Source organism: Dendrobates tinctorius, unplaced genomic scaffold, assembly GCF_039654945.1.
Source record: "Dendrobates tinctorius isolate UK_male_01 unplaced genomic scaffold, ASM3965494v1 ptg000045l, whole genome shotgun sequence".
Lineage (NCBI taxonomy): Eukaryota > Metazoa > Chordata > Amphibia > Anura > Dendrobatidae > Dendrobates > Dendrobates tinctorius.
The window spans coordinates 15,087,322-15,107,780 of record NW_027361713.1 but is presented as its reverse complement, the minus strand read 5'-3'; the positions used below and the strand labels follow the sequence as shown (position 1 = coordinate 15,107,780).

The 20,459-nt window shown below is 47.6% G+C and overlaps 2 protein-coding genes across 2 annotated transcripts in view; one reads left to right on the top strand and one right to left on the bottom strand.

Annotated features, from left to right (window-relative positions):
* Window positions 1-20,459, bottom strand: part of LOC141089323 (tubby protein homolog) — a 409,143-nt gene that overhangs the window by 158,449 nt on the left and 230,235 nt on the right. The gene's annotated exons all lie outside the window — the stretch shown is intronic.
* LOC141089319 (serine/arginine-rich splicing factor 9-like) overlaps window positions 445-20,459 on the top strand; it is a gene marked incomplete at its 5' end in the record, with an annotated part of 29,742 nt that continues 9,727 nt past the window's right edge. Inside the window, 3 exons of the mRNA XM_073575642.1 lie at window positions 445-694; window positions 4,999-5,010; window positions 16,676-16,698. Coding sequence (XP_073431743.1) covers window positions 445-694; window positions 4,999-5,010; window positions 16,676-16,698 — 285 coding nt within the window. The remainder of the gene's footprint in view (window positions 695-4,998; window positions 5,011-16,675; window positions 16,699-20,459) is intronic.

The window sequence follows — 20,459 nt, the reverse complement described above, 5'->3', positions numbered from 1 at the left end:
ACTATCAGGCCAAAGGATTACCAGCAGCACCCGTGAGTTGCCCAACCCACGGCACTGCTATACATGCCTTGGACACATTGCCAAAGATTGCTTCCAAGGCCAGGGCCCCATGCCTGGAGCCCCTCTGCTGGCAAATCCAGTCAATGTCTGTCAAGACAAGCCACCAGGGTCTGAGGGTCACTACCCCCGGGAAACACCAACAAAGGATGAAGTGATATAACCTGTTCACACTATATGGCAGGTTTACCACTCTACACCAGCCAACCTCCATAGCCACTGTCAGCTAGTCAAGGTCAGTGATATCGAGGCCCAGGGACCTCGGAGCACTGGGTCTTCCATCACCCTAACCAGCCCAGATATTGTACCACCAGAACTCCATTTACCAGACTGCCAAGGGGCCTTCTCCAGGACTGGGGGTGCTGACACTTGTGAAATGTGTGTATTTTTGTGGGCAATTTACTGGCCAATGAACAAGAGAAGGAGCTGGAGGAGTTGTTCCATAGGTATGGGAGGATCCGTTCCATCAAGCTGAAGAATCATGGGGGAGGCAGGTCCCCATCATTCGCCTTCATCACCTTCCAGGATCCACAGGAGGCGGAAAATGCTGTGAGTGGAAGCAATGGGTACAAATTTTGCTCTTGTTGTTTACGTGTGGAGTTTGCCAGGTCATGCAGGAGAGCAGGGGGAGGTTATGGTGGACTCCTGTGACGACCGACTGGGAATCTGGGCTGCAGTAGGACAGTGCCCCGAGTAACCCCGAGACCCTTAACCCCTATACAGGAATCTGGAATTGTAGCAAGGCCCAGGGGGTAGCTGTCTAGGGGCGCAGTGGACCAGAGCAGAATGGTTGTCAAGGGGTTAAAACTAAAACCCGTAGTGGTCCGGAGACAGGAGTCGGAGGTCGGCGGAAAGCAGAAGTACAAAAACAGCAGGCAGAAGGGTCAGGAATCCAAGCCAAGGTCAGTGTCAAAAATCGGGAGAAAGGCAAAGGTACAAAAACGGCAGGCAATAGAATGGTCAGGAATCCAAGCCAAGGTCAGTGTCAAAAATCGGGAGAAAGGCAAAGGTACAAAAACGGCAGGCAATAGAATGGTCAGGAATCCAAGCCAAGGTCAGCGTCAAAAATCGGGAGAAAGGCAAAGGTACAAAAACGGCAGGCAATAGAATGGTCAGGAATCCAAGCCAAGGTCAGCGTCAAAAATCAGGAGAAAGGCAAAGGTACAAAAACGGCAGGCAATAGAAGGGTCAGGAATACAGGCTGAGGTCAGAGTTAACTATAGCAAATCACACAGTAGCACGCAGGGGAACCAAGAATATATCCGGTGGCTTGCAACACCAGTCCCAAGGTATTTGAGGGATCAGGTCATCCCTCACAGGTTCCCGGACTGATGATGTCATTAGGACGGCCCCCAGGACTAGGCCAGATGGTGATGCAGTAACCCCCTGATGACTAACAGAGGGGCGGAGCCTGTGCCCACCAGATGCCTGCACAGAAGCCCCTTCTCTGTCACCACCATCACTCACGGGCAAACCACGGTGACTCCCAGTGGCCGAGGCAGGAACAGCCGTCCCTGAGTCTTATGGTGAAGTGGCGGTCCGGCGCCTCCTAGTGGCTGCGACCGGAACAGCAGGCCCCAAGTCTGACGGCGACGTGGCCGACCGGCGCCTCCTAGTGACCAAGGCCGGAATAGCAGGCCCCAAGTCTGGCGGCAATGTGCCAGTCCTGCGCCTCCTAGTGACTAAAGCTGGAACAGCAGGCCCTGAGTCTGACGGCGACGTGACAGTACCCCCCTCCAAGAGGGGCCTCCGGACCCTCAAAACCTGGTTTGTCAGGGTGAAGGAGGTGAAACCTTCTAATTAACCTTGGCATGGATGTCACTAGCGGGGACTCAGGACCTCTCCTCTGGATCATAGCCCTTCCAATGCATCAAATATTACACGGACCTTCTCACCAAACGGGAATCAAGGATACCCTGGACTTCGTACTCCAAGGCACACTTGACAAAAACTGGAGGAGGAGGGGAATGGACGGGATGAATTGGGGAGCGGTACATCTTGAGGAGGGATTTGTGGAAAACATTGGGTATTTTGAAGGACTGAGGGAGCTTTAAACGAAAGGCTACTGGGTTAATCACCTCTAATATCTCATAGGGACCAATAAACCTGGGACCCAGTTTGGTAGATGGCACCTTAAGCTTAATGTTCTTGGTAGACAGCCAAACTTTGTCCCCAACTTCTAGGTGCGGCCCCATGGACCGACGTTTATTTGCGGCCGAAGCCTGCCTGACCTCGGACCCTTTCAAGTTTGTGTTCACCTCCGACCAGATTGTCCATAAGTGACGTATGTGTCACGGTCACGTGTGTCTGGATGCAGCGAGTACCGCAAGGCGAACCCATGATACACGTGACACTGGATACACCGCCTCCAGTAGGGCGAATTTAAATAATAAAATGTGCAGCTGGATACACCGCCTCCAACTGGCGAATTTAGGTAATACACGTTATATATACAGTAGTCTGGAAACCCCGCCTCCAGTAAGGGGAATTTAAATAATAAAGGGGAAACCTGAGTAACAATAACAGTGGTGGGCCCTGCGATAGGGAATAGGGACGTGAAGACCTCCTGTACTCCCCTGAGCCAGTGTCCCTGCACTCCTAACGTTCCCTATGCCGGTTCTGCACCGGGCGACGCACGCGTACCTCAAACCCTGACTCGCCCTGCACCTAAACCCTCACTAGGGAATTGGTCGGTGTGGAAACTAATCCCACCACTGCACTAAACACACATAAGGGAATATGACAAAACAGGGGGACACCACTTGGTTTTGCTCTGTTGCTTACGCTCCCAGCAACAGAGCCCACCACCTGCGTGCATCTTCTCCTTCAACCGGATCCATCGTCATAACCGGATCCATCACCATAGTGCAGCCTTGGAGCAGAGTCCACCACCAGTTGCAGCTGCCCAGTAAACAGAGTCCCAAATATGAGTCCAGCTTCTGCCAAAAAGTCCAGCATGCTTGAGTCCAACCTTTCTGCCAATAAGTCCAGCATGCTTGAGTCCAGTTTTCAGCAACCAAGTCCAGCAGAAAGGTTGGACTCAAGCATGCTGGACTTTTTGGCAGAAGCTGGACTCATCTTTGGGACTCTGTTTACTGGGCAGCTGCAACTGGTGGTGGACTCTGCTCCAAGGCTGCACTATGGTGATGGATCCGGTTATGACGATGCTGAGTACAACTCTCACCATAGTCGCCACTTCACCAAGCCATGCAAGCACTTCCTGCTGACACCAATAACTGCGACTCCACCACGCCATGCCAGCCCTTCTTGCAGACCACATCGTTGGACTCCACCAATCCATGCCAGCACTCCTTGCAGACTCCAAAGCTGCCACTCATCCCCTCTGGCTGGGCTGCCCAGGACTCTTGCTCAGCTCCATCTTTCACCCAGGCTTCCTTGTAAATGACTAACTATCACCAACAATCATCAAACACCCCTGAAACTCTTTTATAGAGCCTCACACCTGATTTGTAATACGTGCACATTAAAACTAAAGTGTAATACCACTCACCACCACCGGTGCAACTTAGAACAAACGACACCACGTGTAATAATTCTAATGGCCACCGGGGGCAATCAACCCACTTTGGCACCAAGCCACAGGAAAAAACGTTCACTTTGTCCATTGTCAGATCCACCTTGGATCATGACAGTACCCCCTCCTTAATGAGGGGCCTCTGGACCCTCAAGACCAATCCTCATAAGGGAAACACCTACAGCGGGGACGCCCAGATCCTGGGTTCACCCCACCACCACCTGAAACTTCAGGTTTATGACAAACGCACCGCTGGTATTGGCAATACATGTTCTGGAGGCACCACTCATCTCCACAACGCCGACCTGGGGAACGAGTTTATGTATGTGTATGTTTGCTATGAGCTGATCAGACTCCACAACACACTTCCACAAGATGTTTTTTGGTGGCCACCCATACATGCTCGTTCACACACAGGTCCGGACCTGAACATTTTTTGCCACACATTCGTTTGTCATATTTTGGTGAACTCATTCTGGACTCGACAACAGAGGCGTCCCCCTGTGTCACCACACTCACACCCCCGCTATTCACCAAGGGACACCACCCTCCAACCCTTTCACCATGAGGTCTGCGCCTCCCAGGGTTGGTTAATGGCGAGGGGTGAGATTTGTCCCTACTCCCCTGCAGCACACCCGCCGCTCACACCTGGAGGAGAAGGGGACAGGAATATGGAGGAAATATACACTCGCTGGTCGCCTTCCTCCAAACTACCAGGAGGGGGCAGCCTCTTCGGTGGTATCGAAGATTTGGTGTCAGCCCCGTGGACTATAACACCAGTCTGCTCACTACAGGTACGTACCCCTTCATCTCGGGGAACCCCAGACAACACCATGGGGATCACCAACTCCACCCACCTGTCTGGGTACGTCCACCTGTATGAACAAGTCCCGCTCCCCAGCAGCGACTCTAGGGGGCACTTTGCCAGAGTCGCAGGAATATGGAGGAAAAATACACTCTCTGGTTGCCTCCACACAACCAGGAGGGGGCGGCTTCTTCAATGGTATGGAAGATTTGGCGTGAGCCCCGCGGACTATACACCAGTCTGCTCACCACAGGGATGTACCCCTTCACCTCGGGGAATACCAGGCAGCTCCGTGGGGCACCAACTCTTCCCACCTGCCTGGGTACCTCCGCATACATGATAAAGTCCCGCTCCCCAGCAGCGACTCTAGGGACTTTTTGCCAGACCGCAGCCGCCATTTGATTTTCTGGTTGAGCCCAAGGAAAGGCCCCAGACCCTGAATACTGCTTCACACCATGCAGCTTCTCACACACCTCAGTGAGGTCCAGCAGCAAATACTCACAAGTAGAGTTGAGCGACTTTTGGTTTTTTAGGGTCGCGTTTCGTTTCGTGAAACCCGACTTTTCCAAAAGTCGGGTCGAGCAAGATCGTTCGATTATAGGGAAAAGTCGGGGTCGTCCCGAAACACGAAACCCAATGTAAGTCAATGGGGAATAAAAGTCGGCAGTGAGAGGAGGACAGGAAACACACCAACAGTGCCCATTTGAATGCCAAAAGCATCAATTCTTCTTACTTAAGCTTGTCAACCTTAATTAACTTCATAATACAAGTTACGCACTGAAAAATGGGGGTTATTTGGCTACAGTTGTGGGGGGGGCTGGCTCCAGGTTTTAATGTGCCCTGGGCGAAAGAGCGCCCCTTTAACACATACCACAACTCATCATGCTCCGATACGGAAGAGAAATAGCGGTATAGTACAATGAAAAATACTTCACTTTTTACATCTCATGACGAGGCCCATCTATTTCTCCATACAGAATCATTGGTCCCATATAATGTTTGAAACAGTATATGATGAGCTCCACATAATGCTACAGTATATGTTGGTCCCCATGGATGAAGCTCCACTGTCTTATGGGCCCAAATAATGCTCCAAACATAATGGGCCCCATTTCTAATGCTCTAGTGTATAATGGGCCCTGTAAATGCTGCTCCAGTGTCTGATGTCCACCTTTGGAATGTTCCAGTGTATGGTGGGCCCCATCTATCATTCTCCAGAGTATAGTGCTCCCCAAAAATTGCTGTCCCAACATTGAAAACAATCAAATAAGTCTCCTCGCTAGGGAATCCCTGTACTTGTCTGGACTCCTCGTCATCCCCATCTTCCATCTCACTGCACAGTATTTCAACTTTGCAAGTGCTGTGATCCTGAGCAAGCAGGGGGGGCCCACTCGTTGGCGACGGCACTGGCACAGGGCCCCTGATAGTACGGTGGTGTGTCTGATGGCAGGTGGGCCGAACCTGCACTTTCATCTGCAGCTTCCTCTTTGTCACCGTGTAAGATGGAACTGTATATGGGAAGGGTAACCTGAGTTTCATCAGGGTCAGATTCAGGCCGTGTAGCGTGCGAGGGGAATGTAGTGGTCTGGGTCAATGTACCAGCAGATTCATCGAGCAGTGGCTGGGCATCAGTGCACTTGTGTCGCCCCCAGGAGTACGGTCACCACAGTGGCATTACCTTCCTCCTAGGGAGTGTGATGTCATGCTTGGGAGCAACCAACGATCTCTCTAGCAGGTTAACTGATTGGGCGGCGTTATTCCCACGAGTCATGACCCTCCAAACAGCGTTCATGAAGGCAAAGTGTTTGTTTTACGTGGGCAGTATGGTTGCAAAGCTGAACCTTAAAGGAATGTCCAGAAGGGCACCACCAGGAGTGGAGCCTACGGTTAAATTCGACTCCACCTGGGAAACCTCAACCATGCCAGCTACAGAACAGATGCACACATTGCAAGCTTAATTCCGTTAACGAACGAGACTCCGTCATGCCCCGCAGTCCGAGTCCGGCTTACTAGAGGGACACGTGAGGCTCTGGCACATGAGATTGGCCAATAACTGGTGTGTCATGCCCTTACATGTCCGTGGCTGCATGTGCGCTACACTGAAAAGGCCAGCGTGTCAGGAACACCGCACCGCACTTGCTCACTAAGCCAGGGCGCGTGTCCTGAGTACAAAGACTGTGCACAAAGATACCTGCGGAGCGAGCAGCAGTGGTGACAATGCATGCTCCAGGACCTGAATCACGTGACTGCTGGGGGTGTGGCCTAAGCTCCACAGAGCTAGGAGCTGCAGGGAAACTCCTAGAAGGGTAACTACAGGACAATGTTACCAAGGAGCATAGACAGAGACAGACACCAGATCAAGCTGGGTCAAAGCACGAGATAGCAGGACAGTACCAAAGGGATTAGACAGAAAGAATAGTCAGGACGTAGCAATAGATCAGAAAACCAGAACAGGTATTAGACGGTACAATAGGGGTAAACTGTAACGGAGTAACGATAGCCAAGCCAGGAGGTCAGAACCAGAAAAGACAATGGTACCAAAAACGAGAGACGGAGTTCAGAGTGAAGGAACAAGCCGGGTCATACACAGGAAGGAAACAAACAATGCAGAGTACACACACACCAGGGGTCAGATACACCAGAATAGCAGTATAACTGACAGAGAATGCCAGTATGGAGTGAGCATAAATACCCCATACTTCTTCTGGGCTTTGGAGATGTTCCCCTGTACCTCCTTCCAGAGGGTTTTTAATTGTTGTACCATCCCCTCGGCACCAGGGCAATCCGAATCCATACGGGAGAATTCCCCAAACTGCGGAACAAACCCATAATTGACCAGAAAGGGAGGCTTTCCGGTAGACTGATTAACCCGACAGTTGAATGCAAATTCTGCCATGGGCAATACCTCACACCAGTCTTCCTGTCTGGAGGAGGCCAGGCATCTCAGAATCTGCTCCAATGACTGGTTGGTGCATTCCGTTTGTCCATTAGATTCCGGGTGATAGGCAGAGGAGAATGACAACGTGACCCCCAACTTCATACAAAACGCTCTCCAAAACCTGGCCACAAATTGCACACCCCTGTCCGACACCACGTTCACAGGCACTCCATGCAGTCGAACAATGTGCTGTATAAACAAACGAGCCAAGGTTTCAGCAGATGGTAACGCAGGTAATGGCACAAAGTGGGCTTGCTTAGAAAATCTATCAGCCACTACCCATACCACTGAGTTGCCCTTGGAAGGTGGAAGGTTAGTGATAATGTCCATGGACAGGTGTGGCCATAGTTTATCCGGAATTGGCAAAGGCACCAATTCCCCGGCCGGCCGGACCTGAGAGCTTTTAGAGCGCGCGCACACCCCACAAGTATTCACAAACCTTTTTATATAAGTACCCATAGAGGGCCACCAAAAACCCCTAGCTACTGCCCCCCGAGTAGCTGTAATACCAGGGTGTGCACTTAACATAGAGTCATGAAATTCTTGAAGGAGTGTGGGACGGAATTGTTCGGGTACAAACAATTTACCTGGGGGTTTATTCCTGTGGGCTTGTGCTTCCAGAATCTCTCTCTGTAACTCAGAGGAGATTTCGGCTACAACCACTCCCGGTTGAAGAATGGAGGAAGGAGGTTCTGGAGGGGACACAGAATCAAAACTTCGGGATAAGGCATCTGCCTTTACATTTTTAGACCCTGGTCGGAACGTGATGGTAAATTGAAAGCGAGAAAAAAAAAGTGCCCACCGAGCTTGTCTGGGGGTCAATCTCTTAGCAGACTCGATATAGGCCAGGTTTTTATGATCAGTGACGACCGTAATGGGATGAGCGGCCCCCTCCAAAAAATGCCTCCATTCTTCAAAGGCCAATTTAACTGCTAACAGTTCCCTGTTACTGACATCATAGTTTCTCTCGGCCGACGAGAACTTCTTAGAGAAAAAGGCACAGGGCTTGAGGTTAGTCAGGGTAGAGGGGCCCTGTGACAATACTGCCCCCACCCCCACCTCCGAAGCGTCGACCTCGACGATAAAAGGTCTTGACGAATCGGGTTGTACCAACACAGGGGCTGTAGTAAAACACTTCTTTAATGCCAGGAAGGAATTTTTTGCGGCCACAGACCAAGTTTTTACATCTGCCCCTTTAAGAGTGAGGTCCGTCAAGGGTTTTACCACCTGCGAGAACCCTTTAATGAACTTCCTATAATAATTAGCGAAGCCCAGAAATCGCTGCAACCCCTTCAGGTCATGAGGCTGCACCCAATCTGTAATGGCCTGAACCTTCCCTGGATCCATGCGGAATCCCTCCCCGGATACAATTACACCCAGAAAAGACAGTTCTTGCATAAAAAATGAGCACTTCTCTAGCTTAGCATACAAATGGTTCTCCCGGAGTCTCATAAGCACCGTACGCAGATGATGCAAGTGTGACTGACTGTCTTCAGAGTAAATCAAGATGTCATCCAGGTAAATGACTACATAACGTCCAATCAAGTCAGAAAAAACAACATTAATAAAGTTCTGAAAAACCGCAGGAGCATTAGTGAGGCCGAAGGGCATAACCAGGTTTTCAAACAGCCCCTCAGTTGTCAGGAACGCTGTTTTCCATTCGTCCCCCTCCCGGATCCTTATAAGGTTATAAGCCCCTCGTAGATCGAGCTTAGAAAACCATTTGGCCCCCGTGAGTTGATTGCATAGATCAGGAATCAACGGGAGAGGGTACGTGTTCTTAACAGTAATTTTGTTCAGTTCTCGAAAGTCGAGGCACGGTCGCAACCCACCATCTTTTTTCTTTACAAAGAAAAACCCCGCTGCCACGGGTGAGACCGAGGGCCGAATATGCCCCTTGCAAAGGCTTTCTTTAATGTACTCTTTCATAGCTTGGCGCTCAGGCCCGGACAAATTAAACAAACGAGCCTTGGGTAATTTGGCTCCAGGTACTAAATCGATAGCACAATCATATGGTCTATGTGGTGGGAGCGCCTCGGCCTCGCTTTCGGAAAACACATCTTTAAGGTCTCTCAGGTACTCCGGAATACCCTCCAGACCGACAGATGACACAGATACAGATTTTATCGGGTTGACAAAAGGAACCGGGTTACAACACAGACCATTATCATTACATCCCCAACGGGTGATCTCCTCCTTCACCCAATCAATAAGAGGATTGTGGCGTTGCAACCAGGGCATTCCCAATACCAGTCCTGCAGGCAGATTATTCATAACGAAACAACTTAAATTTTCCACATGAGTGGAACCCACTTTCATAGAAAAAACTTCAGACATAAAACAAATTCCATCCCGGATAAGAGGGGATGAATCCACAGCCACAATTTTAACAGGGTCTTTTAACCTGACTGTCCCTATCTTATTAAGAGTCACAACTTGGGCATCAATCAGATTAATGGAGGAACCACAGTCAACAAAGGCGGTGGTCATAACAGGACCGCCAGCAATTTCCAATTCAACCTGGAGGACCATTTTTATACGTGAGAAAAAAATGTACCTGGGAGTCTGGACAACCTCCTCGATTGTTGCCCAGACTCAGTCGTTTCTCTGAAGGTTTCTCTGAAGAAGGGCAGGAGGGACAATTCCTTTTCCAATGTCCAGAGGCTCCACAGTAAAAACATAGTAGGTTGTCTCTGCGGTGCCTTCTCTCTTTCTCCTTAACCGAGACTGACCCAACATTCATGGGCTCAGATACGGGTGAAGTGTCACACAATTTGGGGTACAAGGGAGACTCTTGTTGCATCATTCCTCTAGCACGGAGTCTCCGGTCCATACGGACCGCCTGCATCATGGCGTCCTCCAGGGTATCAGGAGGCGGATGTAATGCCAGAGCGTCCTGCAGACGGTCAGAAAGGCCCCTGCGAAACAACCCCCTCAGGGCGGCGTCATTCCAGGATACTTCGGCGGTCCAACGTCTAAACTCAGAGCAGAACCATTCAGCAGAGTGCCTTCCCTGTGTCACTCATCACCATATCCTCTGCCAGACGCACTCTATCAGGCTCATCATAAATGTGCCCCAGAGCCTCAAAGAACAAGTTCACTGACATACGTTCAGGAGCAGAGGAAGACAGAGAGAAAGCCCATGCTTGCGGAGCCCCCCGAAGTAGGGAAATAATGACCCCCACCCTCTGAAACTCATCCCCGGAGGAGCGGGGCCTTAGAGAAAAAAAAGGCTTGCATCCTTCTCTGAAAGACCTGAACTCCTTTTTATCCCCTGAGAAGGGATCGGGCAATTTGACTGGAGATTCGGGGGACGCTAATGACAAATCCCTACCCCCAGAACTAGAAGCCCCTGCATCGACAGCCCCCTGCACAGTAACCACCAACTGTTGCTGGGTATGGGCCATCGTGCACTGTTCCACATTGAGTTTATGGAACATTTGGGTCAGGTGCTTGACCTGATCAGCCAAGGCTTGTATGGGATCCATGAGGATAAACACACACTTTTTTTTTTTTTTTCCTTCAGAGGAAAAAAAAACTGAAACGGTCAGTTATAATGTCAGGAACACCGCACTGCACTTGCTCACTAAGCCAGGGCGCGTGTCCTGAGTACAAAGACTGTGCACAAAGATACCTGCGGAGCGAGCAGCAGTGGTGACAATGCATGCTCCAGGACCTGAATCACGTGACTGCTGGGGGTGTGGCCTAAGCTCCACAGAGCTAGGAGCTGCAGGGAAACTCCTAGAAGGGTAACTACAGGACAATGTTACCAAGGAGCATAGACAGAGACAGACACCAGATCAAGCCGGGTCAAAGCACGAGATAGCAGGACAGTACCAAAGGGATTAGACAGAAAGAATAGTCAGGACGTAGCAATAGATCAGAAAACCAGAACAGGTATTAGACGGTACAATAGGGGTAAACTGTAACGGCGTAACGATAGCCAAGCCAGGAGGTCAGAACTAGAAAAGACAATGGTACCAAAAACGAGAGACGGAGTTCAGAGTGAAGGAACAAGCCGGGTCATACACAGGAAGCAAACAAACAATGCAGAGTACACACACACCAGGGGTCAGACACACCAGTATAGCAGTATAACTGACAGAGAATGCCAGTATGGAGTGAGCATAAATACCCCTCCCAGATCCAAAGAGAGGCCGGCAATGTTAACCCTGTCAGAACAGGACATTAACCATGTCCTAACCATGACACAGCATTTGTCGCTTACAGGTGCAGACAACCCGCTGAACAACGTTAGTGATGGGGATCACTGATTACAATTATTACCCGCGAACAATGATTTCCCAGTAAGTGCAGGTCAACTGCAGTTTCGGAATTAGGCCTAACCGTCATTCCTGAAAAAATGAAAAACTTACGTGTGCAAACCACAGGTGCTGTAGCTTGCTTAACAGCTCGCCAGCCGTTCTCACGCCCAGTATGGATTACACGTGATTGCACAAAGGTGAGAAAGGGTACCATATCCCAAGATAACATGTATGGATAGCGTACACATTCAAAATATATGTCTATACATCAGGAGGCAGGCTCAGACGGTGTTAGGCCCAGTATGGATTGCACGTGATTGCACAAAGGTTAGAAAGGGTACCGTATCCCCAGATAACATGTATGGATAGCGTACACATTCAAAATATATGTCTATACATCAGGAGGCAGGCTCAGACGGTATTAGGCCCAGTATGGATTGCACGTGATCGCACAAAGGTTAGAAAGGGTACCGTATCCCCAGATAACATGTATGGATAGCGTACACATTCAAAATATATGTCTATACATCAGGAGGCAGGCTCAAATGGTGTCAGGCACAGTATGGATTTGACGGCCCAGACTACACAGCGGAGGAGCAGGGAGAGGTAAAGATTGCAAATGCTGGGGCCCTGCCCAAGCAAGGGGGGCCCACTCGTGGGCGTCGGTACTGGCACTGGGCCCCTCATAGTACGGCGGTGTGTCTGACAGCGGGTGTGCACCACCACCGTCAGAGACACTTGATTGCACTATGAGGGACCCTGTGCCAGTGCCTGCGCCCAAGAGTCGGCCTACCCACCTGTCCAGGGCAACGGCACTCGCACGGTGTCGTGTGCTAGGTGGTGACCCCGGCCATGGGGGGGGGAGGCAGCACAGTTAGGGAGTTTTAGAAAGTGTCATATGTTGATGTTGGACATTCAGCTGATGCAAAAGGTGAAATAGGTCAAGTCCCAGGAAGAGGTGGACCAAAGCAAGCCATTTTTCTGTCACCCTATGTGTCAACAGGGGAAGGTGGGACAAAATCCTTGGAAACCCATGCGTGGTTCATTTTAATGAAGGTTAGATCATCCACATTTTGGGTTGACAGACGGGTCCTTTTTTCTGTCAGGATTGATCCAGCTGCACTGAAGACTCTTTCCGATAGCACACTTGCAGCTGGGCAAGCGAGCTCCTGTAAGGCATATTGTGCCAATTCAGGCCAGGTGTCCAGTTTAGTGGCCCAATAGTCAAAGGGGAATGACCTGTGTGGGAGAACATCGATATGGGAGGAAAAGTAGTTTGTAACCATAGTTGACAACTGCGGTCTCCTGTCACTTTCCATCGATGCAGTATTACCAGTTGTGTGAGCGGTACTTGAAAAATCAGTCCACAACATTGTCATGAAACCCCTGTCTCCAACGCCACTTCTGCTGTATGCACCACGAACACCTCTGCCAAGCTGACCCCGGCCCGCACGGCTCGTGTGAGAACCATCACCGCTGCTGTGTGCTGGGAATGCCTCAAGCAACCGATTTACCAGAGTTGCTTGTTTATTAGCCAATATTAGGTCAAGGTTCTCCTGTGGCATGATGTTTTGTAATTTGCCTTTATAGCGTGGATCCAGGATGCTGGCCAACCAGTAGTCGTCATCATTCATCATTTTGGCAATGCGGGGGTCCCTTTTTAGGATCTGCAAGGCATAATCTGACATGTGGGCCAATGTTCCCGGTGTCAATGATGCACTGCGAGTGCTGGTTGGAGGAGCACTTTCTGGCAAATCCACATCCCTCCAGTCACGCACAAACCCTGTACCAGACCTTGCCACGCCAACATTTTCACTTGCCCCACGAGATGCATCCTCCTCCCCTAAGTAATCATCCCCATCATCCTCCTCCTCCTCCTCCTCTTCTTCCTCCACCTCGTCCAGGAGAGGTCCCTGAGCAGACAATGGCTGAATGTCATCAAGGATTCCCTCCTCCTCTTCCTCCTCATCAACATTGGCTGCAGAAGCCTGCTCCTTAAGGTGCGTCAAAGTTTGCATGAGCAGACGCATAAGTGGGATGCTCATGCTTAGAATGGCGTCGTCTGCACTTACCAGCCGTGTGCATTCCTCAAAACACTGAAGGACTTTACAGAGGTCTTTCAGCTTCGACCACTGCACACCTGTCAACTCCATGTCTGCTCTCAAAGTGCCTGGCCGTGTATCCTCCCACAAATGCATTATGGCCTGCCTCTGCTTGCACAGCCGCTCCACCATGTGCAGGGTGGAGTTCCACCTTGTTGCAATGTCGATAATGAGGCGGTGGTTGGGAAGGTGGAGCAATCGCTGCAGCTTCTGCATACGAACGGAGTGTACAGGCGACCGGCGGATGTGCGCGCACAGTCTTCGCACCTTCTGGAGCAGGGCTGTTAACTCCGGATAATTTTTGAGGAAGCACTGCACCACCAGGTTCAAGGTGTGAGCCAAGCAAGGTATGTGGTTGAGTTTTGAAAGGGCTATAGGGCTGCCACAAAATTACGGCCGTTATCACTAACTACCTTGCCTGCCTCAAGATGTACACTGCCCAGCCATGACTCAGTTTGTCGCTTCAAGTACTCGGCCAGCACCTCGGCGGTGTGTCTGTCGCCCAAACACATCATCTGCAACACAGCCTGCTGACGCTTTCCACTAGCTGCTCGATAGGGGGACACCTCGTGTGCAACAGTGGCAGCTGCAGATGGAGTGCTCGTATGACTGCGCTCTGTGGACGAGCTTTCGCTTCTGGAGGAGGAGGAGGAGGAGGAGGGTCGAACGCCTACAGCCAACTGTTTCCTATACCGTGGGCTAGGCAGTACTGTCCCACCACCGCTGTCCCCTGTGGACCCTGCATCCACCACATTAACCCAGTGCGCAGTGATGGACACGTAACGGCCCTGGCCATGCCGACTGGACCATGCATCAGTTGTGAGGTGCACCTTTCCGCTCACTGACTGCTTGAGTGCATGGACAATGCGGTCTTTCACATGATGGTGGAGGGCTGGGATGGCTTTGCGAGAGAAGAAGTGGCGACTGGGTAGGTCATAGCGTGGTACTGCATAGGCCATGAGTTCGCGGAAAGCTGCGCTTTCCACCAACCGAAAGGGCATCATCTTAAACGAGATTAGTTTGGCAATGTGGGCGTTCAAACCCAGTGTACGCGGATGAGAGACTGAGTACTTTCTTGACCTACTCATAGTGTCTGGGAGGGTGAGCTGGACTTGAGAGCTGCATATGGTGGAAGTAGCGGTGGACAGGGCGGACTGAGAGAGGGTTGATGATGGTGATGGAGTTGGTGTTCTTTCTGATGGCCTAGAATCAGTCTTTCGTTGATATAACAGTGGGATTCCCTGACTGCTGTGGCCTTGCAACGACACCTCAACATTTGCTGCTGTGCTAACCGGTGAGCTTACAGTGGGGGAAACAATGTAGCGTTGCTGACTACCTTCGTTGTGATCAGTTGCACATGTGGCACTTGAGGTTTGGTGTTGTGTCCACGCTTGCAAGTGCATGGTGGTTAAATGTCTAAGCATGCAACTGGTATTCAAATTTTTCAGATTTTTTCCTCGGCTAAAGGTCTTTGCGCACTTCTTACAGATAACCTTGGCCTGATCATGAGGATTTTGTTCAAAAAAGTGCCACACTGCACTCTTCCTACTTTGGCAGACATTTTGTGGCCTAGCACGCTGTGATCTTTTGACCCTCTGGACAAGCTGTCCAGCAACTCTTTTGATTTTTGGAACCTGTCTTTGGAGTGCTCCGGGCCTGCCAGATAACAGCTGTTGCGATGTCGATGTCTGCTGTGGATGCTTCTCATCTGAGCTATTGGAAGCAGCACCCTCTTCCCCCAATGGATGCCAATCTGGGTCAACAACTGGGTCATCCATCACCTCCTCTTCAATGTCATGTGCACCTTCCTCTGTGTCACCGTGTATGGTGGTATAGTGTGCGGGAAGGGGCACCTGAGTCTCATCAGGGTCAGAATCTGGCTCTGTACACTGCGAGGACAATGTAGTGCTCTGAGTGAATGTACCAGCAGAATCATCCATCAGCGGCTGTGCATCAGTGCACTCCATGTCAGATTCATCTTGGCCTGGGTAATTCACCATTTGACTTGATAATCCAGGCATGGTATGTGAAAACAGCTCCATGGAGTAATCAGTAGTATGGCCTGCATCATCCTTCAATCTTGGTTGGGGTGAAGGACACAAGGAAAGGTGTGGTTCATGAACATGAGCCTCCAATGACGACTCAGTGCTTTTACTTTTTACAACTGAAGAAGAGGAGGCGATAGAGCTGGAGGCTGAGTCAGCAATGTAAGACAAAACTTTTTCCTGATGCTCTGGCTTTAAAAGCGGTTTGCCAACTCCTAGAAAACTAAGCCTTCGAAGCCTTATGGAGCCAGACGATGACGCAGGCTCAACACCTCCTGCATTCGGTCCTATTTTGCTCTTGCCGCTACCATCAGATCCACCACCAACACCATCATTACCAGCTGCCAACCCCCGCCCAATTCCACGGCCTCTTCCACCAGCCTTCCTCATTTTTGGTAGAAATGTAGACAAAATCCAACAAACTATATAGTAATGTAAAACAAGGTACAAGGTGTCTATAGGACAGGGGAGATTTTGAATTTCTGCAGACACTTGTGGACACTGGACACTTTTGGATTGTGTGAGGCCCACTGAATATCTGAGCGCTATGTCACAGGCTCGATGGCACAGCTGTGACCAAAGTGACTAGAGGATAAGTGAGATTTTGAATTTCTGCTCACACTAGTGGACAGCGTCGGACTGGAACACCTTGGGCCCACCAGAGAAAATCATTCTTGGGGCCCACTATGTAGCTGCATAGAGTTAAATACCAGACCACCAATTATGCGGTAAAACACGCTAATATCCGGGTATAATATAAGGTTGTACATGTCTTAATTATGTAGCAGGAGTTGGGGTAGCCCCCTCATAGAATATAAGGCAGCCCCCTCACATAGTATAATGTAGCCATCTCATAGAATATAATGCAGCCATCTCATAGAATATAATACTGCCCCCCTCATAGGGTATAATACTGCCCCCGTCATAGGGAATAATGCACCCCCTCATAGGGTATAATGCACCCCCTCATAGGGTATAATGCACCCCCTCATAGGGTATAATACTGCCCCCCTCATAGGGTATAATACTGCCCCCCTCATAGGGTATAATACTGCCCCCCTCATAGGGTATAATACTGCCCCCCTCATAGGGTATAATACTGCCCCCCTCATAGGGTATAATGCACCCCCTCATAGGGTATAATGCTGCCCCCTCATAGGGTATAATGCTGCCCCCCTCATAGGGTATAATACTGCCTCCCTCATAGGGAATAATGCACCCCCTCATAGGGAATAATGCTGCCCTCCTCATAGGGTATAATGCTGCCTCCTCATAGGGTATAATGCTGCCTCCTCATAGGGTATAATGCTGCCTCCTCATAGGGTATAATGCTGCCTCCTCATAGGGTATAATGCTGCCCCCTCATAGGGTATAATGCTGCCCCCCTCATAAGGAATAATGCACCCCCTCATAGGGTATAATGCTATATAGATATAGAGTTAGATAGATATAGATAGAAAGATAGATGTAGAAATAGATAGATATAGAGATAGATAGTAGATAATGGATAGAAAGTAGATAATGGATAGATATAGATAGAAAGATTCATAGAGATAGATAGAGATAGATAGAGATAGATATAAAGATAGATATAGAAAGAAATATAGATAGATAGATCGATAGGTAGATAGATATAGAGATAGATAGAAAATAGATAATGGATAGATAGATAGATAGATATAGAGATAGATAGCTATAGATAGAAAGATATAGAGATAGATAGATATATAGATAGAGATAGATAATAGATAGAGATAGATAATAGATAGAGATAGAGATATACAGATATAACAATAATAATAATAATAATAATAATAATATAGACATATATAGATAGATATAGAGATAAATATATATAGATGGCTATAAATAAAAATAGATATAGAGATATATATAGAGATAGATAGATATAGAGATAATAGATATAGAGATAGATATAGAGACAGATAGATATAGAAAGATAGATATAGAGATAGATATAGAGATAATAGCTAGATATAGAGATATGTATAGAGATAGATAGATATAGAGTTAGAAAGATAGATAGATATAGAGAGAGATATAGAGATAGATAGAGATACAGTGGGGAAAAAAAGTATTTAGTCAGTCAGCAATAGTGCAAGTTCCACCACTTAAAAAGATGAGAGGCGTCTGTAATTTACATCATAGGTAGACCTCAACTAATGCAAATAAAATGAAAAAAAAAACCAGACAATGTGATTTTCTGGATTTTTTTTTCTCAGTTTGTCTCCCATAGTTGAGGTCTACCTATGATGTAAATTACAGACGCCTCTCATCTTTTTAAGTGGTGGAACTTGCACTATTGCTGACTGACTAAATACTTTTTTTCCCCACTGTAGCTAGATAGATAGATGGAAAGATAGATATAGATAATAGAGATAATAGATAGATATAATAGATAGATGGATAGATCAATAGATAGATAGATAAAGAGAGAGATAGAGATAGAGATAGATAGATAGATAATGAGATATAGAGATAGATATAGAGATATAGTGTTAGATAGAAAGATAGATATAGAGATATATAGATAGATAGATAGATAGATATAGAGATAGATAGATATAGAGATAGATATGGATATAGAGATAACAGATAGATATAGAGATAACAGGTAGATATATAGATAGATATAGAGATAGATAGATATAGATAGATAGATAGATGGATATAGAGATAATATATAGATAGCTATAGAGAGATATAGAGATAGATATAGAGAGAAACAGATATAGATATAGAGATAGATATAGAGATAGATAGTTAGATAGATATAGAGATAATAGATAGATATAGAGATAGATAGAGATAGAGAGATAGATACAGAGATCGATAAATAGATAGAGAGATAGATCACCTCCAATTGGAGTACAGATCAACATCCGAGCATTTCAAATGGTAAAATATAATTACTTTTATTAATACAAGTATCAAAACATTAAAAGACATACAAGTTTCCAAGATCAGTGCAAAAAGAGAGGGACCTGCAACTCCCATTATATGTATTTTTCTGCTGCATGGTATAGAACCTCATAGCTACTAAGCAATCAGTTGATGTATGCTCCTGGAAAGCTATACTATAAATGGTATGAGCCTCATCCATGACGAAAGAAGAGTTTGGGGTTAAAACCAATAAGCAAGATATCGGAATCCATCCGAGTGCAGCCATGCTAAAAACGGCATTTAAACAGGATCATCTATGCAGAATTTCTTCCTGCTTTGATATGAGCCTCATCCATGATGAAAGAAGAGTTTGGGGTTAAAACCAATAAGCAAGATATCGGAAGTCATCCGAGTGCAGCCATACTAAAAACGGCATTTATACAGGATCATCTACACAGAATTTCTTCCTGCTTTTATCTGAGCTTTATCCATGACGTAAGAAGAGTCTGGGAAAAATCTATAAGCAAGATATCGGAATCCATCCGAGTGCAGCTATATTGAAAACGGATTTATACAGAATCATCTATGTAGGATTTCTTCCTGCTTTTTATATGTGGTGGACTTTGATCATTTTTTTCACAACGGTTTGGTTCAGAATATAGTATTTTGGGATTTCCAGGCATTTTTTGTCGGTAGTTTGGTGATTGATAATTTTGTACATTCTTTGTAATAATTATGCACATTTAGTATGGGGCATATTTTGATGGACATTTTGAAGTGTTATGCATGTATATTAGTCCTTTCGAATTTTGTGAGAAGAGTTAGTGGGTATTTCCGCGACATTTAACAACATATTTTTATATCAAATACTTTCATATTGTGAAATCCCTTTGCTCAGGTTATTATAGTGATTATGTTTACGCACAATGATCATTTAGGCTTTATAATGACTAATATACTGAATTTCGCTTCAACCGTTGTGCGGTTCGGCACCCTCCTGACATGCATGCCGTGGGCAGTTACACTGACGGTGTTCGTCCCTCATCGTCAACTGGATGATGGGGGATAGGAGGCTGTTCATTATGACCGCGGCAGGATGTCTTTTAGTGAAGTGGAGTGGAGCGCGATCGGCACATGCGCCATACAACCATCCCTATATTGCTTTTTGAAAGGGTTTGATTCATTGGCTGAAGCATGGAAGACAGATTCTTTCTGATTGGCTGAGGCTGGTATTTAAACTCAACACACCCATTGCTTAGACATGCCCCCCGAGGAAGCTGGGAGCGAAACGTGCATGTCGGGGTGGAGGGATTTTTCTCCCAGGGGACTTCTATTAACGCTGCCAGGATTCAGGTAATGGCCTCAGTAGCTCTAATGCTAACTAGTTTACATAGGTATACCATGGATGTTATTTCATAACTTTGGTTTATCTGAACCGATGAGCTTGTGCTGTGTAGTCATTATACTCTGCATGTTTGAGTAAACAGCAGACATTTATAGTATAGCTTTCCAGGAGCATACATCAACTGATTGCTTAGTAGCTATGAGGTTCTATACCATGCAGCAGAAAAATACATATAATGGGAGTTGCAGGTCCCTCTCTTTTTGCACTGATCTTGGAAACTTGTATGTCTTTTAATGTTTTGATACTTGTATTAATAAAAGTAATTATATTTTACCATTTGAAATGCTCGGATGTTGATCTGTACTCCAATTGGAGGTGATCTTGGATTTTTGTACTCATTTGTGGTGAGCATTACTATTGATAATTTGGCTAGGGTAGTAATAGAGAGATAGATAATAAATAT